Source organism: Sphaerodactylus townsendi, linkage group LG11 (genome assembly GCF_021028975.2).
Source record: "Sphaerodactylus townsendi isolate TG3544 linkage group LG11, MPM_Stown_v2.3, whole genome shotgun sequence".
In the NCBI taxonomy this organism is placed as follows: domain Eukaryota; kingdom Metazoa; phylum Chordata; class Lepidosauria; order Squamata; family Sphaerodactylidae; genus Sphaerodactylus; species Sphaerodactylus townsendi.
The window spans coordinates 9,686,162-9,712,296 of NC_059435.1; the positions used below are offsets into that span (position 1 = coordinate 9,686,162).

General features: G+C 44.4%; 1 protein-coding gene across 2 annotated transcripts in view; it reads left to right on the plus strand.

The window, feature by feature from the left end:
- Nucleotides 1-7,084: 7,084 nt before the first annotated feature.
- Nucleotides 7,085-26,135, plus strand: part of LOC125441076 (zona pellucida binding protein) — a 36,736-nt gene continuing 17,685 nt past the window's right edge. Inside the window, exons 1-5 of one of the 2 annotated variants that reach the window (XM_048511379.1) lie at nucleotides 7,085-7,307; nucleotides 15,664-15,726; nucleotides 16,635-16,760; nucleotides 21,581-21,730; nucleotides 24,043-24,261. In XM_048511379.1, coding sequence (XP_048367336.1) covers nucleotides 7,208-7,307; nucleotides 15,664-15,726; nucleotides 16,635-16,760; nucleotides 21,581-21,730; nucleotides 24,043-24,261 — 658 coding nt within the window. In that variant the 5' untranslated portion in view covers nucleotides 7,085-7,207. The remainder of the gene's footprint in view (nucleotides 7,308-15,663; nucleotides 15,727-16,634; nucleotides 16,761-21,580; nucleotides 21,731-24,042; nucleotides 24,262-26,135) is intronic. The other variant, XM_048511380.1, reaches the window with a different exon arrangement.

The window sequence follows — 26,135 nt, forward strand, 5'->3', positions numbered from 1 at the left end:
GGTTGGGTTGGATTACTTCCAATATCCAGAATCAACAGTCTCCAGCTGTTTTCCAACCAGTCGAGCAAAGCGAGATCGTTTTCCGACAAGTCAAGCAAAGCGAGATGGTTCACCCCAAAGTCCAATCACGAAGTCCTTTTTTCAAGGAGTGAATGCTTCCTTCACTGAGTAAAGAAACAAGGTAAGTAAAGAGTGAAGTTGTCAAGTGAGCAAGGAGTCTCGGGGTTGCTTAGTGACCGTGGGACATGAGCAGCAAGCACACAATCAGCGTTGTCATAATGTACTTCACTGGCTTCCCAGGAGAAAATGTTATGCACTTTCAGAGTGAAACAATCATTCCCTGTGCTTACTGCACAAGTGAGATCATCTCTTTATTTCTCTAATCCACAATGTTTTAATTCATTATAGCTCCAGCTGCCCTATATTTGCTGGTTCACCTGAGGTGATCAGATTACATAAAAAGGCGTACACGTTCTCCTGAGCAGACCTCCACGCTTTCGTGCTTCTGAATTGAATTGGCAGGAAGATCTCAACCTTGCAGAGAAGCCCTCTTGAATAGTTCAATTCGGCATAGTTTGTAATAGACCTTTCCTGGCCTCATTGAGCAAACTGTTCCACGAGACGGACACCACAATGGAGAATGCATGTGTTCAGGCAGCTTGTGATTTGGCCCGTTTGCTGGTTGGCCCCTGCAGAAGCCCCTGAGGACATGAGCAAAGTTGTTGTGGTGGAGCACAGGAAGTAAGGTGGTCCCACAAATAAGAGGAGGGCGAAGACCATAAAGGGCTTTGCATGTGGGTAGCCGGTACCTTACACTGAGCTCAGTAACAAATGGTCAGCCGATGAAGTATCTGTAGAATGGCAGTAGCATGCAGGCTGTGTCTTGCTCTTGCTAATAGTCACGCCACGGCATTCTGGACCAGTTGGGAGTTCCATGTTGATTCTGAGGAAATACCAAAGTTCAGTGCATTAGTATTGTGACATTAGACATTGCTGTCATGTGGATCTGAGTGGTCAGGTCAGGCGTATTAAGGTACAGGGCCATCTTACAGGCTAGGCCAGGGGTCTGCAACTTGTGGCTCTCCAGATTTTCATGGACTACAAATCCCATCAGCCCCTGCCAGCATGGCCAATTGGAAGTCCCACCCCTTCCTGCTCCCCGAGCCCCACCCCCACCCCCACCCCCGGCCTCAGTGCTTATAAAAGCAGGTCTCCGAGGCTGCGACTGCAGTCTCTTCTGGCCTGCCCGGAGGGGAGGTCAGAAGAGACTGCAGGCTGGGAGCCCAGCTGGCAGGGAGAGTCGGGGGGGGGTGGGTGGGCACCCTAGTCCTTGCCCAAGTCCATGGTGACATGGGCGGGGTCAAGGGCAGTGGGTGTGGAGCCTGGGGGCATCAGGGGGCGGAGCCTGGGGGCGTCCTGGAGACAATTTGTCTCAGGGCGCCATTTACCCCGGTACGCCTCTGCCTCACATGCAGAATAATGCATGTTCAATCCACTTTTCACAATGGTTTGCAAGTGGATTTTGCTATTCTGCACAGTAAAATCCAGCTGCAAAGTGCATTGAAAGTGGATTGAACATGCATTATTCTGCATGTGCGGAAGGGACTTAAAACTGACACTGTAGACAGCAGCTGCTGAGACATTAATCTGCATAGCCAATCATATCTCTAGTGGCCAATCAGAAGAGGTCCATCCACCCTCTAAAAACACTTGGTGGGCGCTAGGCAACATGGTCTCCTGGGCACCCCATTCGGGACCTTTTTTAAAAAGTATTGAATTAAAAGGTATTGAAGTCAGCCCTAAGCATTGATATTGAAAGCTATTTCTACCGTTCATCTTGGACCCTTTTTCTCTTTCAGGATTATTTCTAACTTTTACTTATAGCTCGGAATTTATGAGTGATAAGCAGAGAGCTTCCTGTGGAAAGAAACTGTTCCCATGTGTGAAGGTAGAATACAATACTTCAATCAACTTCAATCAGTCCTGTTGCTTTTAGCTTCCAAAATACATTTGATGAAAATTGCCTTGGCATCAAATATTGTTTTTTAAAAGCCTGGTAATCAGGGGAAATTGGGCTGTAGAAATGTAATGCACAGTGTTATTTTATCATGCTTTCTTTGCAATCTGAAAATGCTTTGTAGGAAACAAAGAACTAGGAGGGCCCGTTAAGTGTCAGAGACCAGCTTCCCGTTGCTTATTGTATCAAAATAATCTAAAATGACTAGACTGACTGGATTAATCATCACCTATGTACTGTTTTCCAAGTGTGACCCTCATTTGCAGACATCTGCATCAGCGGATTGGGGCCACCCTTGCAATAAACAGCTGCTTCTATGAACTTGCCACCTCCCAGGTTGGAAGAGAAACCGGACATTAAAAAATATTGGGGGGTTTAAATATCCCCTAAATAAAAGAGCCAGCGATCCTGCTACCTTCTTGTTAGAGAGGAGGTGAGAGGAAGGCCAGGAATGGGGGTAGGTGGGGAGAGCAGCAAGGATCGGGTACCTTGGAGGAAAGGTAGGTGGCCAAAAACATGGGCTAGGTTGATAAATAAGAGGAATCGGTAGAAGGAAAAATAGGAGGCTAGGTCAGTGGTGGGATCCAAAAATTTTAGTAACAGGTTCCATTGGTGGTGGGATTCAAACAGTAGCGTAGCGCCAATGGGGCTGGGCATGGCACGACAGGGGAGTGGCTGGGCATTCTGGGGCGGGGCATTCATAATTTCTCTGTTACTGTAAAAAACTCTTACTGCTACAAATACACTTGATCTTAGCCAAAAGGCCGAGAAGCGATAACTCTTACTGTAAAAAAAAGTTCCTAATTTCCAGCTGGTATCTTTCTGTCCATAATTTAAACTCATTATAGCAAGTCCTATCGTCTACTGCCAACAGAAACAAACTTCTTCTCTAATTGACTGCCTGTCAAATACTTAATACTTTCAAATACTTAATTTTGTTTCTCGAAATCAAAAGAAGGATACTTTCCTTAAACAAGGAACTTGACCATATTTTTAAAACATGTTTTTAAAACAGCCCAAAAGGGAGAATTATCCCATTTTCTACCTTTTCTGACCAGCCACATAGGAAACAGCAGGACTTTATGATTTTTGGACCTAATGGAATTTCTAATGGAAAAGCAGACCCAATTAGTAACCCCCTCTCGGCACACACAAATAATTAATAACCCACTCTCGGGAACTGGTGAGAACCTGCTGGATCCCACCTCTGGCTAGGTTAACAAAGAAGAAGAGGAGGAAGAAGAGTTGGATTTATATTCCCACCTTTCTCTCCTATTGGGGACTCAAAGGGGCTGACAATCTCCTTGCCCTTCCCACCCTCCCATAACACACACCCTGTGAGGTAGGTGGGGCTGAGAGAGCTCCGAAGAACTGTGACTAGCCTAAGGTCACCCAGCTGCCATGTGATGGAGTGTACAGGCTCATCTGAATCCCCCAGATAAGCCTCCACAGCTCAAGCGGCAGAGCGGGGAATCAAACCCGGTTCCTCCAGATTAGAGCACACCTGCTGTTAACCACTATGCCACTGCTGAGGGTCAGATTGACAGAGAAGGGGAAAAAAGAGGTGGGGGTAGGTTGACAGATAACGGGAGCAGAAAAGAAGAAGAAGAAGAGTTTAGATTTATATCCCCTGTTTCTCTCCTGCAGGAGACTCAAAGGGGCTTACAATCTCCTTTCCCTTCCCCCCTCACAACAAACACCCTGTGAGGTAGGTGGGGCTGAGAGAGCTCTGAGAAGCTGTGACTAGCCCAAGGTCACCCAGCTGGCGTGTGTGGGAGTGCACAGGCTAATCTGAATTCCCCAGATAAGCCTCCACAGCTCAGGTGGCAGAGCTGGGAATCAAACCTGGTTCCTCCAGATTAGATACACGAGCTCTTAACCTCCTACGCCACTGCTGCTCAAAGGAGGGGAAAATTGTTAGAGAAGGGGGAAGAGGGAAGAAAGCAAGGGGGAAATGGATGCACCCTCACTGCAAGTTTCTTGAGGGTCCCCAATTGTCTTTATGCTAATAGTAAAGTCAGCCAAATGTAAGGATACTTAAATCCAGAGACCGAACCTATGAACGGTAACACTGATCTTTCTACAAACCTGAGAAGGGCTGAGATGTTTGTAGAAAAAAACACATTTTTTTTAAAAAAACCCAAATTATAAAAGGAGTGCCTGCAGTTTTAAGCAATGGATTTCCTTAGGGGTTGGAAGGTGACGTTATTCCAAACGTGTGTCTTTCAGCAAAAGGCAGTAGGAGGTGACAGGACCCTTTCCTATTTTAGTCTTTGAGGGAGGACTCATTGAGGCCAAGCGTAGCTAGGCTTGCAAACTCCAGGTTTGGAAATTCCTAGAGATGTTGTAATGGAGGGTTTGGGCAGGGGAGAGGCCTGAGCCAAATATAATGCCTCAGAGCACGGGTGTCCAACTCGCGGCCCTCCAGATGTTCATGAACTATAATTCCCATCAGCCCTTGCCAGCATAGCCAATGCTCATGTTGGGAGGGACTGATGGGAATTGATAGATAGATAAACCTTTATTAGGCATAGAATCCATATAACAGCCAACATTGTCCAAACAAGTACCCCATACATGAGAACCATCGCAGGTAATCATTTTAAAGTTTCTATAAGGAACCTAGCTACAAAAGTTAAAATCTCGGAGGCAGAATTGTTTAGTAGAAACATAATCTTCCCCACAGCCGAGTATTCATTAAAGATTGCAGGACAAAGAGCAAAAAGTCTGGTCCTAGAGCCCTCGTATTTGGGGCAGTCAAGCAATATATGTTCCATGGTTTGAATTGCTGTGATGCAATGAGGACATTTCCACTCTTGCAGGTCGATTTTTCAGAACCTTCCTTGCAACATAGAGCAAGGGAAGGAGTTACAACGAGCCCTTGTGATTATCCATCTATGCTTGGGCTCCTGAAGTAAACTCAAATAATCTGCCATGTGATTGATTTTAAATTTGATGTTAAAAAAGAGGGGGGAGCAATTGTAGTTCATGAACATTTGGAGGGCCGCGAGTTTGACATCCCTGCCTTAGAGTTCACTCTCCGAAGCATTTTCTCAAAGGGGACAAATCTCTGTCATTTGGAGTTATAATTCTGAGATCTCCAGGTCCCACCTGGAGTTGGCAAGTCTAGGTTTGGCAGCAAGCTCTGGGTGGCTCCACATCACCCAACTTGCTTGACTCAGGTAGGCTTGGCTGCCGTTCAACAGGAGCCACTACCTGGAGGTTGGCAGCCGAAGTGTTAGCCGCTATATTACTCTGCTGGAGCAAGAGCAAACATAACACAACCAAACTCAAGAGTCTTCCAGCACTTTTAAATAGTGGTAAGATTTTATTCCAGCATAAGAGGCATATTAAGCTCTCAGGCCCCTTCCACTCATGCAGAATAATGCCTTTTCAACCCACTTTCACAATTGTTTAAATGTGGATTGTGCTTTTCAGCACAGTAAAATCCAGCTGCAAAGTGCATTGGAAGTGGATTGAAAGTGCATTATTCTTAAGGTGACCAGATTGTCACCTTTGTAAACTGGGACCCGGGCGGGTGGGTGGCCACGCACGCACAGCCGCAGGAGCACACTGCCTTCTGGGGCGCTCCCTGTGACAGGGCGGGAAACGGGAGGGCCCAGAAGGCAGTGTGCTCCTGCGGCCGCGTGCGCAGGAGGCTGCCGCACTGCCTTCTGGGGCGCTCCCGGTTTCCCGCCCAGAAGGCAGTGCGGCAGCCTTCCAAAAATCGGGACGGTTCAAAAAACCCACGGGACGCGGGACAAATTGTTTTAAGGCAGGACTGTCCCGCCAAAAGCGGGACGTCTGGTCCCCATAATTATTCTGTACGAGTGGAAAGGGCTTTAGACTAGGATTTGGGAGTCTCCACTCTGCCATGGAAGCTGACTAGGCCAATCACACACTGGCAGCCTGATCTACCTCACAGGACTGTTGTGGGGATAAAACAGAAGAGAATGATGGAAGTTGTTTTGGGTCCCCACTGGGGAGAAAGGTGGAGTATAAATGAAGTAAATAAATACTTAATAAATAAACAGATCACATTAGAGGTTGCAAAATGTCTGGCAGAGGTTTTCAGAATTAGAAACCAGAGATGTCAAGCAGCCGTTCCCTTGTAATATTTTGCTCCCAAGTCTATGGAACCTTACCCCTTTTAATCTATGGATCTGTTTGTTACTGTTGACCAGATATTGTTTTCTGTTGTATGTATGTTTTAAGGGTCAATGGACTGCAACAATAAAATCTAATAAATAAGTGTTCACACAGAGAGTCCACTTCTTTAGAGATGTTAACAGCTACTTGCCTTGCAGTCATTTTTATGTAGGAGGTCCATAAAATAAAATAGCCTCTCCAGACCAGCTGTCCCTTATAGAGTCATTTCATTCCTAAAACAGAGGATGAAGGGGAGGATTGTTCTTCTGACATCCCACCAACCTCAAGAATAATATGTTTTCAGGAGTAGCAGGTGGAATAAATGCAACTTAAGAGACTAGGAAAAAAACCCCAAAACGTTGGGGGGGAGGGGGGAGAGAAGAAAGGAGGTGTTTGGAATGGCTTTTCAGAAAACGTTTCCAAGACTCCGGGTTTGACCACTTGGAAAATCTGTGGCCAGTTGTGCATGCGGAAAAGGCCTAAGAAAGCATGCACTGGAATGAAATCTAGCCTCTGAGGTGCTGCAAAACTTCTGCATGTGTTTGCTAAAGTAAACACACACACACACGTGTCTATATCATCAACGCAAACGTTTTGGGCTAAAGGTTTGTGTCAGGAGGATTCACTCCATTGGTTTGGAGGAAGCTGATTTTCATCCTGGGAGGCATAACACTGGCAGAGGCTGGTGGGAATCGGAGTCTCTGCACCTCTGGAGGTCCAGAGTTGGACACCCCTGATTTATTTTTCAAGACTGGCATTGATTCAAAGAGCGCCCCGTCGGGACATGAAAGGCCGCCTCGCCGGGCCTTTGCTCGGGTGATTGTGTTGCCACGGCAACCGCCCTCGAAACCTTGAGGGGGAGAAAAGGGAGCCTTCGCGGGAGGCGACCGCGCATGCGCGGCCGTCCGGCGCGCTCGCGCGGCTGTTCCCCGCCACCATTTTGTTCGGTCCCCTTTCGCGCCACTGTGACGACACGCGTTCGAATCCGGCGGGGTAACGAACTTCGCTGAGGCGCGGCCGAGCATTGGCGAGAGGGCGGGGATGCGGCGCCGGGGGCGGCGGCGGAGGAGACCCCGGCCCTCCTCCGTCCTCTGGGGTTCCCTCAGCCTGGCATTGATTCTGAGCCTGGGGCTCCCCTCGGGTAAGAAGCGAGCAAGTGGAGCCAAGGGGCGGGGGGGTTCCGGCTTCTCTGCGGCCCCCCCCCCCTTTGCTGAGGGGACTCATAACGGTGGGATGGTCAGTCTCCAATAGATTGGAATGGGATGCCCTGGCCTCCTTCTTTCTTGCCCCTCTTCCACTGCTGGGTTTAATGGCTGGGCAGGAGTGCCCACTTCAAAGGGCGTTCAGGATTAGCATGTCATAGGGTTGCGTCATCAATGGCTTTCCACGAGGTTGCCAACTCTGGGCTAGGGCGTTCCTGGAGGGTTGGGGGCGGAGCCTTGGAGAGCACACCCTCCAAAGCCGCGCCAGACCCATAAAAACAAATCATTCTTCTGGGCTTAAAATTGACAATCTGTATGGCCACTGGGGAAATCGGTGGTAAACTGTGCATGTGGGAAGCATTCACAGGAACAAAATTTAGCTCTCATGTGCTGCAGAACTTCTGTATATGTTTGCTAAGTTAGAGATGCACACTTTTACATCCACCTAAACTTTTTTGAATGAAGGTTTGTGTCAGGAGGAGTCACTGCATTCGTTTGGAGGAAGTGGGTTTTCATCCTGGGATGCATAACAGCAGATGTCTCCTCCTGACTGATGTCTCTCCCTTGCTCCCTTACCCACAAGAGCTGTAAAATTAGGGTGGGGTTGGGGAATGAGTTGTGGGTTAAGATGTTTAAATCCCATTGTTAATATTACTGGGAATGTTTTAACTGCATATTTATTGAGGTTATTGTGTTTTAAACAGCCGCTCTGAGCCTGGCTCCAACTGGGGAGGGCCGGGTATTAAATCAAATAAACAATAGTCATGTATTGTCGAAGGCTTTCACGGCCGGAATCACTGGGGTGCTGTGTGGTTTCCGGGCTGTATGGCCGTGTTCTAGCAGCATTCTCTCCTGACATTTTGCCTGCATCTGTGGCTGGCATCTTCAGAGGATCTGATGATAGAACACGGCCATACAGCCTGGAAACCACACAGCACCCCAATAGTTATGTTCTCCAGCCAAACTGATCTCTGTAGTCTGGCAGTCACTTGCAATTCTGAGGATCTCCAGGCCCCACCTGGAGCCTGGCAACCCTGTAAGATGCTCAGTTTGAAGCTGCTGTGAACCTGTCTGGGGAAGGGCAGTGTGTAAACTAAAATAAATAACCCAACTAAATAAATAATCTACCATCATGCATTGGGGGGGATGCCTTTGTAGTATGAATCTTTTTCTTCCTATCTTATGACTATCGGAACATTTTAGTCACTCCATGCATAAAAGATCATGCATAACATTATAAAGTAGTGTTTAGGTTTTCTAGGAGCAGCAGTGGCGTAGGAGGTTAAGAGCTCGTGTATCTAATCTGGAGGAACCGGGTTTGATTCCCAGCTCTGCTGCCTGAGCTGTGGAGGCTTATCTGGGGAATTCAGATTAGCCTGTGCACTCCCACACAGGCCAGCTGGGTGACCTTGGGCTAGTCACAGCTTTTCGGAGCTCTCTCAGCCCCACCCACCTCACAGGGTGTTTGTTGTGAGGGGGGAAGGGCAAGGAGATTGTAAGCCCCTTTGAGTCTCCTACAGGAGAGAAAGGGGGGATATAAATCCAAACTCTTCTTCTTCTCTTCTTCTAGGTTTTCTAGTTGGCTTTCATACATGAGATCCTGTTGGTGCCTTATTAAAGGCTGGTAACATTTTATTGCATTGTAAACTGTCACAGACTGTGGACATTTTTCTACCCTTGGTAATTCCGCGTGGCTCTGCAGCAACAAAACAAACTGGGAAGATGATAGCCCTTCAGAGACCAACTGAGTTGATTTCACCATAACCTTTTGTGAGTTGGAGCTTCTTGGGATACAAACCAAAGGAGGCCCACTTGCTAGTCTTCAAAGTGCTGCTGCTTTGGCTGCAACAGATCCAGTAGAGCTGCACAACATACATAATTCATGAATGAATGTAACAGACGAGTGGGAAACCTGATTCTGCAGTGTTGTGGGTTTTCCGGGCTGTATGTCCCACATTTTCTGCTGACTGCATCTGTGGCTACCAGCCACAGATGCAAGCGAAACGTCAGAAGAGAATGCTACTGGAACACGGCCATACAGCCCGGAAACCCCTCAACACTCCAGTGATTCTGGTCGTGAAACCCTTTGACAAAACCTGATTCTGTTTGGAGAAGCAACTTTTAGCCATGGGGTTTTGATGTCACTTCGATGCAGATTAGCAAAAGGAGGCCGTTGGAATGAGCTGCGTGTGTGTACAGCCATAACTTTCCCCCTGGTGAAGGTAATTGTGTTTCTGTCAGCATTTTCCTCAGTCTACAAATACTGGTCATGGCTACACTGCTTCACCAGAATGTGAAGAATGTTTGCATGTTATTTAGTATAAAAGCTCCAGATGATTAAGTAAAATTGTGCACATGCAAATCCTGACCCAAGCCTTCCTTTCTACAATAAAAGGCTAGACGGATGTCACTGCACTCATCTATGTCCTTTCTTTAGCCCATTAGAGACCCTCCAGAAAGCTTGTAACTAACAAAATTGTACAGCTCCATAGATGGGACGTGCTTCATCTTGGTGTACTTTGTAGTAATTTATCATTCAGTTGATTCCCATTGTTAACCTGGGAACAGTGTTGAGGGCCTAAACAGTGAAAATCGAGGCTGCTTCCAAATGGAGATGATTCTCCCTAGAGATCTTGTTCCTGCTGTGAATGTGTCTGAATTTGCAGTGACACTGGAGCATCCTCATAGAAGATTTCTCTGCATCTCCCTTGCTTTGGCCTACTGTACCATTCTTCAGCCAGATGGCTTTTTCGGGGGCTTCATTAACAATCAGTAATTGACAGATTGCTGTAGCACAATGTTATAACAGTGCGTTGTAACTGTGTACTAGCTCCCAGCTTTGTTAACAAGTCAGTCTCTGGCCTCTCCTTTTGGGAAGTTATAAGGGAAAAAGTGCAATCTGAATCTTTCCCCTTTTAACTCCACAAAGAAGAAGGCTAGAGACTTCAAAAAGATAACCAGGAGCTAGTACATCATGGCAGTACATCATTATAACGTTGCACTGTACTGATCTGTCAGTTGCTGATTTTGAAAGCCCCTTTGGTGTTCTTGGGTGAACAGCAGTAGTGGGAGAGATTTATGTGAGAAAAAAAGTTGCTAACTTGGGCAAGATCTGCAAAAGTGCATACCTTCCCATTAACACGAGGTCCGGAGGTGCTTTGGCTTTGATCATTCCGAAAAGATTGTACTGAACAAGGTTTGGGAAAGATTGCAGCAAAGCAAGAGGAAATATGATCATTTGGATACTTTCGATAAACCTCAATGCAGTATGGAATGTGGAAGCAAAAGTGGAACGAAACAGCCAATAACACGGTATTTACTGACCGTTTCTGATTCAGTTTTCATTTTTGGCAGAAACTGAAGTCTGTAAAGGCTACAGATCTACCCACTGCCAGGCATTCCTCGTGTCCTCAAGATTAAACCCTGCTGTGCTTGCAGCCAGCATGGTGTATTTGTTAGGAGCGGTGGACTCTGATCTGGAGAACTGGGTTTGTTTCCCCACTCTTCCACATGAGCAGCGTACTCTTATCTGGTGAACTGGATTTGTTTCCCCACTCTTAGGCTCATTCCGCACATGCAGAATAATGCACTTTCAAACTGCTTTCAGTGCTCTTTGAAGCTGTGCGGAATGGCAAAATCCATTTGCAAACAGTTGTGAAAGTGGTTTGAAAATGCATTATTTTGTGTGTGCGGAAGGGGCCTTAAGTTGCTTTGACACTTCTTGCAGGAGAGAAACGCGGGATATAAATCCAAATTCTTCTTCTAGATTGGGTTGGATCTGAAAGCAAATTTGCAGAATATTGTTGCTAGGCTGATGTGAATCAAGAAGGAGGGTTTGGATGTATACTTCCCCTTTCTCTCCTGTAAGGAGACTCGAAGGGGCTTACAAACTCCTTTCCCTCCCTTTCCCCGCAACAGACACCTTGCAAGGTAGGTGGAACTGAGAGGGTTCTGAACAAACTGAGACTAGCCCAAAGTCACCAGTAGGACTGTAGGAATGGGGAAACAAATCCAGTTCACCAGAGTAGAGTCTGCTGCTCATGCGGAGGAGTTGGTAATCAAACGCTGTACTTCAGATTATGGAGTCCACCTTCTCTTAATCACTACACTACTACACCACTCTCATCAAGCATCAACGCAGAACTGAAACAGTTGCATTAGTTATCAATATGTGCTTGAATCCAGTTCAAGGTGACCCAGAAAGCTGTACATTATGTGCCTATAAAGCTTCAAGTACCAACTTACTTAATGGCCAGGCTGATTTTTTAAAGGAAGATAGATCTTCTCAGTTGCTGCTTCAGATGTCTGGAATTCCCTGCTGTGGGCTGTTTGAAAAATGTGGTATATATTTCATGAACAAATGAATGCATAAATAGGGGCTCTCTTAACACTTCCTTTGGAGAGTTCACGGTCCAAAGTTGTTCAGTGTGTCAGCACCCAGAATCAAAGGGATATAATGAATGTCTAAGTCACGCCATTGCGTGAGGACAGCTTTTCCAAAGTCATATGGTGCAAGTTAATATGTTTTAAGTAATTTACCTCATTAAGTAATTTTAATACAGTTTTTAAAACTTATTACTGGGTGACAATTATCTCAAAAAGAAAGGTGGACTATAAATAAAGTAAATGAGGTAAATGAATTAAATGAAGTGGATGTATGAATAGTCCATTTGGGCTTATTGCCAGTGGGAGCTTCAATAGAGGGCTTAAATGGTTCAGGAACACCTGCTGATTTAATTATACATTGCATATGTGTTGGGCTAGTTAGTTGCTTTGCTTATAGCATAAGCATTGTCATGTGAACAGAGATTCTGGAATAGTACTGTCTCTTTTAGGTCTGAGCAGTTGGTGCCCCTGAATGGACCTTCTATGAAGGAAAAATCTACATTCATGTTATTCTTGAGAAAATAAGTACTTGTGTGTCCTTGTTCATCTGTCTCTTTACTTCATTTCACCATTCTTCTCAAGGAGGACTCAAAGCAGCTTACATTCTTCTAGTCTTTTTTATTCTCCTTACAACCCTGTGAGGTGGGTTGGACGGAGAGTACGGTGGCCCAAGGTCACCGGCAAATGTTCATGATAGAGTGGGGTTCAAACATGGGTCTCCCAGATCCCAACTGGACACTCTGGTGGGGGCGTTGTGGGGCGGGGGCGAGGGCACACCCGGGCGCAGTTCCCCCTTGCTACAGCTCTGCTCTGACCACCGTATCACACTGGGGACATTATGTTAGATCTGACTGACCAACATTTCTTTGACTGATACTGTTATCAATAATACTTTCTATATATCATTGCTATTCAGTGACTCAGTGACAGAGCATAAGGTCCCCGGTTCAGTTCCCAGCATCGCCAGTTAAAAGTGATGTGAAAGACCCCCGCATCGCGCCCTGGAGAGCAGCGGCCAGTCTGAGTAGACAATACTTGGGCTGATGGTCTGGTTCAACATAAGGCAGCTTCATGTGTTCAGTTTTTGTTCGGGAACCGCAGGACCTGCCAGGGAGTTGGAACAGGGGCAGGCACCTGAATGTGTCGGAGTGCTGGCAAACAAAATGGCGGGGGCCAAGACATGCGGGGAGCTGCAGTATGGCAAATCTGTAGTCGCAGCAGGCCGTAAGAGAGAACAAGTTTGGGAATATTGTAATGATGTTCCTCTACCTGTGCATGAGACAGGCATGATTCTAAAAACAAACCCTTCATCTGGTTTTAAATATGAAAATTATTCGAGTAAGAATGAGTCTTTATGTAGAAAACTATAATTTAAATCAAACCTTGCTATAATTTAAATCAAATAGAAAACTATAATTTAAAACAAATCTAGTGCTTTAAATCGATTTGATTTGTATCAGATCCGCCCTGCCTAGTTCAGAATCAGAATTAAGTTGCGTGATTTGAAGCCGAAGTGATAAATACCGCCAAAATTAATGTTGATCTGAGAATAGTTTTTAGAATAAGCAAATTCTCAGACCACGGCAGTGTAACACAACCCAGACTTTGATTTATATTAGGGGTGGTGTCGGGGAGAAACAGTTGCATCCTGCAGATTCTCATACTTCTTTGATTTGAGGCTCCCTTCTTGCCTGCTTATAGTACATGAACTATTATTCCTGGAACAGTAATAATATGGTGACTGAGTCCTTAGCCAGGTTTACAGGGTATTTTCTGTCCCAGAACTGGGGGTAAATACAACACAATACATCTATCATTAAGTACCTTATCCTAGTGATTTCAGTAGGACCGTGAAAGAAAGCTTTAAAGTCAGTGGGGCTGCCCAGCGGCTAGTTAGTGATTGAAGAGCTCCATCTTGTGGATTTAGGTGTTAGTGAAACTATTGCTTGGTTCATAAAAACTTTCGTTAAAAGTGCAGATTATGACTAGGGAAATAAGGAAGGGGATTAGTGATAAGAGATAAGAGATTAAATGTTATAGAAAAGAGGCTATAGAATTGGTAAGGATGGAGAGAAGGTATAGATGATAAGGGGGATAGGGTATATTTTAAGAGGGGGTAATTTTGAATGTCCACGGTGATTCATTGTCGAATTAGTAGGGTGTAATGTATAATTTACAATGTGATATGTGATTTGTTTGTGTTTGAATGTTTATTATTAGAATGTCTAATATGTAATGTTTAATGCAATAATGTAATAATAAAACTTTTTGTTAAAAAAAGGTGCAGATTATGAAGGAAAATAGGAGAAAATATATTTAACAGATTCCCTTTCATCTTCAGTGTGTTAGAAATGAATTTTGTAGTTTTTTGTTCCACACTTTAGAAATGTTCAAGTGCTAATGTTCACGTGAAAAATAAAAAAAATTGTGTCTGGGCTGATGCTGTTAATCCATTAACTCCTTTCTTAAAACAAAGGATCAAGAACATTTAAAGGAGTATCATGTTAAATAGATCCGATCATGAAAGTGGGATCATATGACCTCAAGAAACAGCTGGAAAACCTCAATCAGTTCTAACCTGGATTTTTAAAAAAACCCTACTAAATTTTAATTATATCAAGAAATGGTTGAAGTTAATCACCTTGATCTTTTTAATTATTTCTGTATTATTTGTAATATTTTAAAACTGTAAGTCTGTGATGCAAAAAAAGATACTTAGACTGGTACCCAAAACGTAACGCAAGCATATTAATTATACGTACATACATTTGCATGTTACTCAAACATCAGTAAAGCTTGTCATCCATAGGTAATTATGAAGTTTTAGTATAATGTGTGTTATGAAACCTTGAATATTTGGCATATATATAAAAATTTCAAAGATCAGCACTTAAATGTGGCAGAATTAAGAATGTAACTTCCATATTAATTTCTAAACTAATAGATGACAAATAGCCCTCCTAATTCAGCTGCTGCCGATAACTGCATTTGGTGCACTCTAAGTACACGTGGCCTTAGAAGAAGAAGAAGAAGAAGAGTTTGGATTTATATCCCCCCTTTCTCTCCTGCAGGAGACTCAAAGGGGCTTAAAATCTCCTTGCCCTTCCCCCCTCACAACAAACACCCTGTGAGGTAGGTGGGGCTGAGAGAGCTCCGAAGAGCTGTGACTAGCCCAAGGTCACCCAGCTGGCGTGTGTGGGAGTGTACAGGTTAATCTGAATTCCCCAGATAAGCCTCCACAGCTCAAGCGGCAGAGCAGGGAATCAAACCCGGTTCCTCCAGATTAGATACACGAGCTCTTAACCTCCTACGCCACTGCTGCTCCTAGGACACAAAAGGTTTTCTAGTCAATAAAGGATTTCCTGTGACTTTTACGTTCCCTACTAATCAGGGCTCCAAACAGTGGTTTAATCCTCGTTTGCCTGGAAAGCACAAACCGTAGTTGGCAATTTGGATGTAATGGCAAGCTGTGAAAAAAAGCAACAACCCAGGTAGATATTTTGCTGGCATGCGTGACAGCAGGCCAGCAGTATGTCAGCCTAGAGATCCATCAGGTTTATTGGTGTAGCTGCAAACCTCTCGTTATGTCTGAACCACGTGAAATTGTTTCACTCAAAGTCAGGCAGCGGGAATTCAGCCAGGACTCTTCGGACTAAAGCAATCCACAACCTTCACTGACTATTTGCTATGCAGTTCTGGCTCTTATTTCAACTCTTTACCTAGTTTCATATGCTTAAGTCCATCTTTATTTATTTTATTTTTTAAATTTTTATTTATCAGATTTACCTCTCGCCCTGTCCCCGCAGTGCTCGTAAAACTATCTCTGATTAGCCAGCATTCATGTATATTTTACATTCCTTCCTAAAGTTTACATTTTTACACTTTCTTTCCCCCCCCCTGTTTTGCCAGTTCATTGTTCTTCCAATTCAGATGCTAAAGGATTGAAAGTCGTCGGATCAACCAATTTGCCAGGTATATTTTAAAGATATTTAATTCAGTATGATTTCTTTTGATAATTGTGTGGACGCTTCAAACAGTGAAATTACAAATGCAGTTTTTTCTTATGTAATTACGCAATTACACTGAGAACGCTCGTAATACATGATACGTGTAGTTCTAAAAACAGAGGAAGCAGTTGGCAAGTTTGCAGTGTTTTAACTACAATCAGACTTGGAAAGAATAGGGACAAGGGCAGCCCATCTTCACGACCAATAACATGCCACAGGAAAGCAGAGTATGTTCCTGCTGCGAAGGCCCTCCGGAATCAACCAAACACATTCTCCTTAAATGCAATAAATTTGCTCTCCATCGCCCTGTTTTCCCCGAAGCCGTCAGGAGGGAAAAGGATTTAGTGAAACCAGACAGGGACTTGGTAGCGTCTCTCCTCAGTGATTCCCACCCACTCACCACAGAGACAGTTGCCAGATTTCTCTACAACAGTGGTTCTCAACCTGTGGGTTGGGACCCCTTTGGGGGTTGAACGACCCTTTCACAGGGGTCGCCTAAGACTCTCTGCATCAGCGTTCTCCATCTGTAAAATGGATAAATGTTAGGGTTGGGAGTCACCACAACATGAGGAACTGTGTTAAAGGGTTGCGGCATGAGGAAGGTTGAGAACCACTGTCTTAGACCTCAGAAGCTAAGCAGGGTCTGTTCTACTGGCTACCCCAGTCTTCTTAGATCAGTGGTTCTCAACCTGGGGGTCGGGACCCCTTTGGGGGTTGAACGACCCTTTCCCAGGGGTCGCCTAAGACTCTCTGCATCAGCGTTCTCTTCTTCCCTGACTTTTCTGCTGTCAGTGCAGCTACACTATATATGTGATGTATAAATAGAATGGATTGTGACTTCAGTTTTATAATAATAATGCTTTATACTTTCAGTTAAAGTTTATGTCAAGACAAGTCACAACAGCCCACATATTCTCTGCGTGACAAATCATCTGAGAAATTCTGAATTGATTGATCCAATATTCCAGTGGCATGGACCAGAGGGTGATGTGGTTGGAGGTAGGAAGTTTTCTCACTTTATTTCTAAACACAAGTGGTAAGTTTAAAAAAATATATTTTGGGCCTTCACTGATTTTAGTAGGCTTTAATTGCTCTTAAATGCCTTGAAAACAGTGGTTCTCAACCTGGGGGTCGGGACCCCTTTGGGGGTCGAACGACCCTTTCTCAGGGGTCGCCTAAGACTCTCTGCATCAGTATTCTCCATCTGTAAAATGGATAAATGTTAGGGTCGGGGGTCATCACAACATGAGGAACTGTATTAAAGGGTCACGGCATTAGGAAGGTTGAGAACCACTGCAAGTCTATCAGTTGTATTTGCCTCTTCATTTTTCATGGGTGGGTCATAAGAATCCAGGAAACAAGCTTTATGGCCTGTTCAGCCAAAGTAAAGAAAAAGAAGAGGTTTAACCATGTTCTTAATTCTCACGGACATTTGTGGGACTGGAAATTTCTTCGTTTTGCCTAGAGCTTGTTGAGAACTGGTATTGACTGTACTAAGAAATTTTGTTCATGGTGAAAATAAGTCTGTACTTATGTGCTGTCTTCCTTTCTTCCCAGTCTCAGGAGGGCAGAGATTAAAAACTTCTAGGTTGGGAACAAACTGCAGCTTATGACAGCTCTAGAGTTTATTCTTGGCTATAAACTAGGAATTTAAGACACAGTTTAATCCTAGTAGATATGGGAGTGGGTTGCTGCAAAGTTGGCCAGTATTTGGAAAGGATTCTTATTGCATGATGATGCAAGAGCCCCTGTTTCTCCTTGGTTGGTCACCCGGGGAGGCGCCAACAGGTATTTTAATTGTTGTGGTTTTAATTCTATAAGGATTCTTTGCTTGTCTTGCATTGTTTATGCTGTTAACCACCATGAGCCTGACATTGGCCAGGAAAGGGCAGGATACAAATCTAATGAAGAAATAAATAAGATCAGTGAGGCTAAACTGCTTGCCTATCTGGGATATTATGGGAAGAGGATGTTTACCTGGTTTACCTAACAGAGACCTGGTTGGAAGGGAATGACATGGTGTGTCTCTCCCAACTAATCATGCCATGTTATGCTGCCTTTTACCAACCCTGCACAGGCGCCCAGGGAAGAGTAGTGGCTATTATCTTCCTTGAGTCCTTCAACGTTTGCAGACTTCTTGTACAAACTACAGCCAGCATTGATTACGTGCTCCTTCTATTACAGACCAGGGGTAGATAAGGCCAGAAGTGTATTGAGGGGAAATGGTGCCCAGGGGCAACACCTCCGGGTGCCACCCTGCGCTCGGGGGCGGGGCTCGGTCCGAGCCCCACCTTCTGCTTCTCTGCAGGCCAGCTCCTGCCGTCCTCAGGGTGTGGGGAGGGCAAAAGCCAGCCTGCATAGAGAGTGGGGGGCGGGGCTCGGCAGCGGGGGGTGGCCCAGGCGGGCTCCACTGTCATCTGCCGTCAAGCCCTGCCCCCCACCTCCCTGTAGGGGGCAGGGCTTGGTGGCGTGCACACACACCATTTTGTCATGTGAGGGGCACCCGGGGGTCACCCACGTGGCCGAAAGGCGTGCACTCAGGGACATGGGGGCCATATGCCTCTGAATAAGGCATTCTGCTTGTTTACTGGCTGCCTTGTTCCCAAGTGGGTACCCTCTCCAAGTTGGTGGAAGTTCTTTCTCATGTGGTGCTGGAGGCACCTAGATTGTTGAATTGTTCTGGGAAAGTTCACTTATGCTGAGTACTCTTTGCCAGAAAAGAGCTAGGATTTTATGCCTTCTTTGGCTATGATTGGTCTTTCTCAAATTTTGATTGGCCCATCACATGAAAGAGGTTATATTTTAGACATAATTATCTTCACTGGCTATTATCTTCCTTGAGACCTTCAACTTTTGCAGACTCCTTGTACAAACTTGAGGGCTCTTGTTAGGGGCTGGAGTTTTGGCCTGAGCAATCTGCGACTGACCCCTACACTCTTTGTAACTTCTTCAGGCAGAGGAACTGCTCTGTGATGTAGCTTGTTAGATAGATTTTCCTGCCTTTTCCCTTCAGGGACTGAGGTGCTTCAGAAAGATGGTAACATATGGAATAATATAAGCACTTTCCCTCACCCTGTAATTGGCTCAGAAGGTGAAGGATTTCCGTTGACTTAAAACCTTTCTAGGCAAACCCTTTAGTAAGGCACACAAAATAAGTACTGAGGCAGATGTTGAACTTGAACAGAATCAAAGATTGATTAACACAGAAGAGATGGGAAAGGGAAATGAATAACTTGGAGACATGGAATTGATGAAGCAAATAAGGCAGGAGGAATATATATACACCAGAGCTTGCCACAGAGGGTCAGTATTTAGTTGTTCAAGCATAGATTTGTCTGTTTCAATTCTCAGTTGCAGTTCAGCTTAGATGTTATATAGTTGTTTTTAGATGGTACAGTTCCCCAAACTGAAGATGTTGTGGCTAATGACTTGTTCATACACACAGGCTTGGGACATATATTCAGTACCCTGACTCAGCCCTCACAGAAAAAATCCCTCAACTAAAACATAAAACTCTCTACTTGAGGAAACACAAAGCAAAACTACTCCCCTCAGAGATGTTGTGCTTTAAAACTCGTTTAAGGCATGATAGCTCTTAACACCGAGAACTCTGAAGTCCAAAAGCCTCTTCAAACGTTCTGTCAGGGAGTTGACCTTCTCCCATGCATCATCTAGCCATCAGGCCAATCATGGTGCTGGATGCTGCAGCCAATCAGGTGGCTTCTCCTGTTTTCCTGGGCTTTTGTGCCTCACTCTATGTAAACTATGTTTGATTCAGTCAGACGTGCACTTTTAAAATTTAAGTTTTCTTCTGTGGTCTGTCACACCATCATCTAATCACTGTCTACTCAAGGCAAGGGCGAATATGACTCCCACAACCTGCAGGACCCAGTTAAAATGGTCTTATTATGGATTATCCAACTGGATTCCAGAATTTTCTGGGAGATTTGAGTATTCCAACATAACACATGTTATGTTGAGGCTTGTGGTGGAAGCTTGGAATGTGAAGCACTTTGAAGCAGTTGACTAGAGTCAACTTAGTTGAAGTTATTGACCAGATTGATCTCCATTCCCCTACTCTTGGGGCGAAAGCCAGCCCCATGGATGCCCATAAAGGGCTCTCCAATTGATATTCTAAATGTTCCTCAAAAAGTTGTTCCTGTGGGGCAGGGGACCATCCCCTGCTGTCAATCCCCTGGATCAGAATCCAATAAACACTCGATTGGCTCAAGGATTTTATTGGCAGACTTCAGAGAACAAGGAAGAAGAAGATTCTGGCAAAAAGGCGCCAAGCAATTGATAATGTGACCCCCACTACCCCACCCCCACTTGAGAACAGTACAGCAAAAAGAAACCCAGGCTTGAGGCCCATCCCTGCAGTAGACACTCAAGGCCAGGCAGTAAGATAGCCAAGCACCTGCAAAAGCGAAAGCAACTCCACACATCTCCCCCTCCCAAAGCTACTGGTAGTTGTGACACCTGCACAGTATCGGGGGGGGGGGGGGCATTTGGAGGCCTGAAGAGGTGGCAAAAATCAAGCCCCCTCCTCCCTGAAAAAATCTGTTGTGGAATCCAAAAATGTAAAAAAATTAGAAAATGTAGTCATTCGTGTTAGAACTAGAGTTCCATAAGATATGAAAGACAACATTGTCTTAATTGTGTTTGTAATGTAAAATTAATGTTTATTCTTAGTGTTCGCCTGCATATCTTCTGCGGGTGTTCTTCATTTCTGCAGAGCGTTGGCTGCATTTTAGTTTGTCATAGAGCACATAGATCCCTTGAACTTGTCCATTTCTTCTGCTTAGAGGAGAGGAAAACACTGTGAATGAAGCAGGTTTATCTTATTTGTTTGGACATTGCCCCTGAGTAATCGTTCGCCCTGTTTCTGGAATGAATGTAGGAGTCTGACCAAGTCTTGAAAAGATACCATCTTCAAGTAACCCTGATTCTGCCTGGTTATTTCCGTCTTGTCTTGACACGAGAGAAATGCAGCAACTTGAGACTGGTACCAGCCTGAGAGTCTTCCTTGTAGTGCCATCCCCTGCGCCCCATATTCCACCTTGGGGGCTTGTCTATATTATGCCGCCCGCTTGATGCGTCCATTGTTTATGACATCATCTGATTTTAAGATGGAGGTTGGAGCTGGTTGTTACCGTGTTTCCCCGAATATAAGACAGTGTCTTATATTAATTTTTGCTCCCAAAGATGCGCTATGTCTTATTTTCAGGGGATGTCTTATATTTCTGTATTCTGTTAGTCAGGCATGCTTCCAAACAAAAACTTTGCTACGTCTTACTTTTGGGGGATGCCTTATATTTCGCACTTCAGCAAAACCTCTACTACGTCTTATTTTCCGGGGATGTCTTATATTTGGGGAAACAGGGTAATTGCGTTTGGCTCTTATTTAAAAATGTTGTTTTATTGATCATGATTTAATGGGATTGTTTTGTTGGTTGTACACTGCCCAGGGCTCTTTGAGGATGGGGCGGTGTATTAAATCTGATATATATTCAATATATTTTTAATATTTATATGTATGTATGTATGTATGTATTTATTTATATAAATAAATGAACAGCTCCCTAGCAAAGGCAGCACCTACCAAGAACTGCACCTGTTGATGACACCCTTTATTTACATTAAGATCTAATAATAACTTATCCTATTTTGACTGTAGTGATACTGTTTAGATTAGACTGCCACGAAGTCCTGGACCAAGAAGTTAAAATATGGCACTGCAGTAGCTGGAGTTCCAGCTTGGTCTTCAACATCCATTTCTTATGCTATCAAACTAAATTTGATTTTACCTCTTAAAATAGGAAATAAGACTTCGAAAATAACCCCAACCGGAACTCTGCTGTTACGGGAATTTAAACCCGAAATGAGTGGAGTTTACACATGTTCCCTTGTATTTAAGCCAACCACCGAGCAAGATGAAAAAAGCTATTTGATCAAATATATTATTTATGGTAAGATATTAAAATTTTTCTTTACTGCTGTAGAACACAAGTTGGGTTTGCGGAAATTATAGGAGGAAATTCAGTGTAAAATATGCTTAAACCTCATTGAACTCAGTAGTAATTAAGCACGCTTGGTTATGTGCTTCGTTTCACTTTTAATGAGATGCAGTAATTGGAATCCCACTAATAGAGGACACAGGAAGACTTTCTGTGGGCTTCTCAATCAGGAAATTTTAAATCATCAGTTACTTTCAAAAGACGCGTGAAGCTTAAATTGAAAAGTAGAAGAAAAAATAGGCTCCTGAGCCTTCCTTAGCAGTATAACCCCATTACTTTCTGAAAGTACAGATGGTTCTTTGTTTTCCGTATTACTTTTCATTCCCTCTGGTTGTAGGAACAGAGCTTGCAGGCAGTTTTATTATGCTGCCATTCCGCCTTGTGTTAAAATGAACACTGAGATTCCAAAACATGTTTTTAACTCCCCTTTACCGAGGAAACAGTTGTCACACTGTGTCCTGCAGAACTTCATTCTGGACCCGAATGCCCTTATTATAATACAGTAGTATTCTTTTCCTACCGTTTATCCACACTTTACCAGCTCTCTTTCGGGCTGGATTGGGTCCAACTGGAGCCCAGAAAACCTCTTTTTGTCATCAGTGGGATATTATTTGAATCCTTACATATTTTTGAAAACTGTATAAATGGTTGACTAAGGAGGGTAGAATGGGTATTTCAGTGATTATTGGCTGAGCGTTTTCTGGGCGTCTGACTTAGACGCCATTCTTTTTTCAGACAGCCATGCACTTAGCAGAATGGGGTGGATCAATTCTGGTTTATAAAAGTCTGCTTTGCTTCCCATATGCCAATGGATGTCAGTTCTGTTTTAGGCCCCTTCCGCACACGCAAAATAATGTGTTTTCAAACCACTTTCACAACTGTTTGCAAGTGGATTTTGCCATTCCGCACAGCTTCAAAGAGCACTGAAAACAGTTTGAAAGTGCATTATTCTGCATGTGCGGAATGAGCCTTAGTTTTTGCTCTTTGGGCAATAGGTACCTTTGCCTGGGATTCCTCCCAACCCCCAAAGCATATCCCTTCTGCTTGTGGTACCATCTGGAGTGAAATGAAATGGTCCAGATATCTGAGTACCTTCAACTATCCTGTTAGCACTGTGCCTTGCCTATTTTTTTAAAAAAGGTAAAGTTTCCCCTTCAGTCGTATCCGACCCTGGGCTACCACTGCAAGCAGTAATTTTATAGGCAAGCCTCTTTTGTGGGGTAGTTTGCCATTGCTTTCCCCGGGCCTTGCCTGTTAGTACCCCTCTATTCAGACCTGATTCAGATACTCGGTGGACAATCTCTGGTCATCTGGGGCTAGAGGTGGTGGCTGTCACAACCCAGTTTTGGTGACTGTATGACTTAGTGCCCCTCCCTTGGTCCTGTATTTTGTTCTCCTGGTCTCTCCCACCTTCCTCCCCTGCAATAGTTCTGTAGTTCTCCATGCATGGTGAGAGCCAGCAGTGGACTATAGCCTGGAGATCCATGTTTGATTACCCACTCCTTCAGATGAGTGGCGGACTCTTATCTAGCGAACCAGGTTTGTTTCCCTGCTGCTCCACATGGGTGACCTTCGGCTAGTCACAGTTCTCTCAAAACTCTCTCAGTCCTACCTGCCTCACAAGGAGGAGAGAAAGAGAAGGAGTTGGTAAACTGCTCTGAGACTCCTTAAGGTTGAGAAAAGTGGGGTGCAAATCCAAACTCTTCAACTCTTCCTCTTCCTCCTCTTCTTTTAAAGGAGTAAAATCTAGAGGTCCTCTCTCCTGGCTTCATTTTCTGTCTTTATTAACTGGTGGTATCTTTTTGGGGGGGCAGGGCAAGGCCAATTATTTTCATTTGGGAATTGAAATAACTTTACATACTGGCTTCTTAAGCAGGACAAGTCCTAAGCTACATGGCTAACCTCTTCTGAAACTGAATGGTTAGTCATTCAAAGGGGGCAAGGGACAAATCCCGCTAGGCCTGTCCGCGCCCTGGAGTGCCGTAAAGTTGCGCAGAGTCCTGGCCATAATTTGCCAATCATGCATTTTCCTTTCCTCTGTGCTTATAAAACCTCCTAGTAGAAAAGAGAATGTAGAATACCTGTACTGATGAATCAGCCATTTTATATTTCGTTTTTGAGTTTTAAAGTACCAAAGGCACCTGGTGGGCCACTGCGAGTAGCAGAGTGCTGGACTAGATGGACTCTGGTCTGATCCAGCTGGCTTGTTCTTATGTTCTTACCATGAAGAAAATGACGTTAATCGTATTGTCGTTCTTCTGCAGCGTATGCTGATCCTAAGTTTCACTATGAGTTTACAGCCCGATATCATGCAGCTCCCTGCAACAGCGGCTACAACACCCCCTTTGAGAAGAAATTGCTTCAGATACTGAGCAAGCTGGTGGTCGAGCTTGCCTGTGAGATTGCCATCCTTAAGTCAGAGTGCCATCATGTGAAAATGCAGAGAGCTGGGTTGCAAAATGTCATCTTCTTCACTTTTACAGGTAACTTGTCATTTTTTTTGAAAGCATGTTCACTGGAAGAAAAGCTTGCTTTACAAAGTGACATATTTCATACAGCTTAACTTTAATCAGCCAAGTAACAAATACTTGAAATGCCAGGGGCATCTGAAAGATCTAGAGCAGGGTCCATGTCACACAAATGATCAATTTTTTTGCAATGTTTTAGTTACTAGTGGGGCTGAGAGAGCACATAACCTTTCTGTTGTGAGTAAGAACATTGTGCGATGTGTATGCGTGCACCCATGCTACCTGAATATCAGAATGCGGAAAGGTCACTTCTAAGTTTAGACTGCAAACTAATTGTAATTGGGGCGGGGGGGGGGGGGCAGGAAACCTTCAAATATGAAATGGTTGGATTTGTAAAGAAGTTTCTTCTCAGAGCATTGGGTGCAAGTTGGCCCGATGTTCAGTTTGTCTGGTTTGTCTTGGTTGAAACAGCGCATTTTTAGCAATAGAAATAGAAGGTTTTCTGGAGTAGTACACAGTTGTGGAAACTATCTGCTGCTCGTCCCTTTCGAGAAGGTACATCCAGCAAGAAGGTATAGCCAGATTGGGATTGTGGATGAGGGGAGTCAGTATTTGCCAAACATTAACATCACCCCTGTGGTTGGGGTAAAGCATCTGCTCAGAAATAAAGCATCTGCTTTGCATGCAGATTCAGTCCCCAGCATTTGAAGAAGAAGAAGAAGAAGAAGAAGAAGAAGAAGAAGAAGAAGAGTTTGGATTTATATCCCCCCTTTCTCTCCTGCAGGAGACTCAAAGGGGCTTACAATCTCCTTGCCCTTCCCCCCTCACAACAAACACCCTGTGAGGTGGGTGGGGTTGAGAGAGCTCTGAGAAGCTGTGACTAGCCCCAGGTCACCCAGCTGGCATGTGTGGGAGTGCACAGGCTAATCTGAATTCCCCAGATAAGCCTCCACAGCTCAGGCGGCAGAGCTGGGAATCAAACCCAGTTCCTCCAGATTAGATACACGAGCTCTTAACCTCCTACGCCACTGCTGCTCATTTCCAGTTAAAAGGATGATGATGTGAAAGGTGATGTTAAAGACTTTCTGGGTTCCAGTTACTCTGAGACTTGGGAGGCTTCTGCTGATCTTTGTGGACCAGGTGCTTGATTCCATGGAAAGCCGCTTCATTGTTGCTTTCCAAAATACGTTCAGATGCAGGCAACATACATGGACATGCAGATGGATTTGAGTTTTTCTGGGGATATTTGAAGACATACATTGATGCATTGGAAACAGGGCCCCTAAGTGTCTTGTGCTTCAGTTTCTCTACCCATCCATCTTGTCCAAAATTATGTTCCTCGTATGCAAGGACAGTTTCCACAAAGGCTACTTACCCATTTTTAATGTTTAGCCCCTGTGGTCATTATTTGTGACACCGTGGGCTGTGGTGGGAGGGAGTGAATCTTCCCATTGAGTGGTTTTAAAACACCGTGGTTCCCAGGAGGAGGTAAAATATAACTGCGGGTGACCAGACAAGTGGCTGTTCAACCTGCTGATCTGGACCGTGTCAAGTGACCATGTCAACCATGTTCATTTTGTCATATCCCAGTGCTTCAGAATTTAATGCGAGTGAGTTGAAACATTATGCATCTGCAGGTGTATAAACTGGTGCATTTGCTTGCAGTTGTTTATTGGTGCAAATTGACATTAAGATCAGGTTTGCTGCTTCCTCACCCTTCTAGCCTTGTACACGAACATACACGTCTTGGCTAGAATAGAGGGAATCTCTAAAGACTGCCTAGTATTGAAGAAGCAAGCCTTTATTGGCATAGACAACAGTACAACAGTAATAAAAAACAGATTAAAACAGATTAAAAAGCATATACTATACAGGTCGAAGGAAATCTA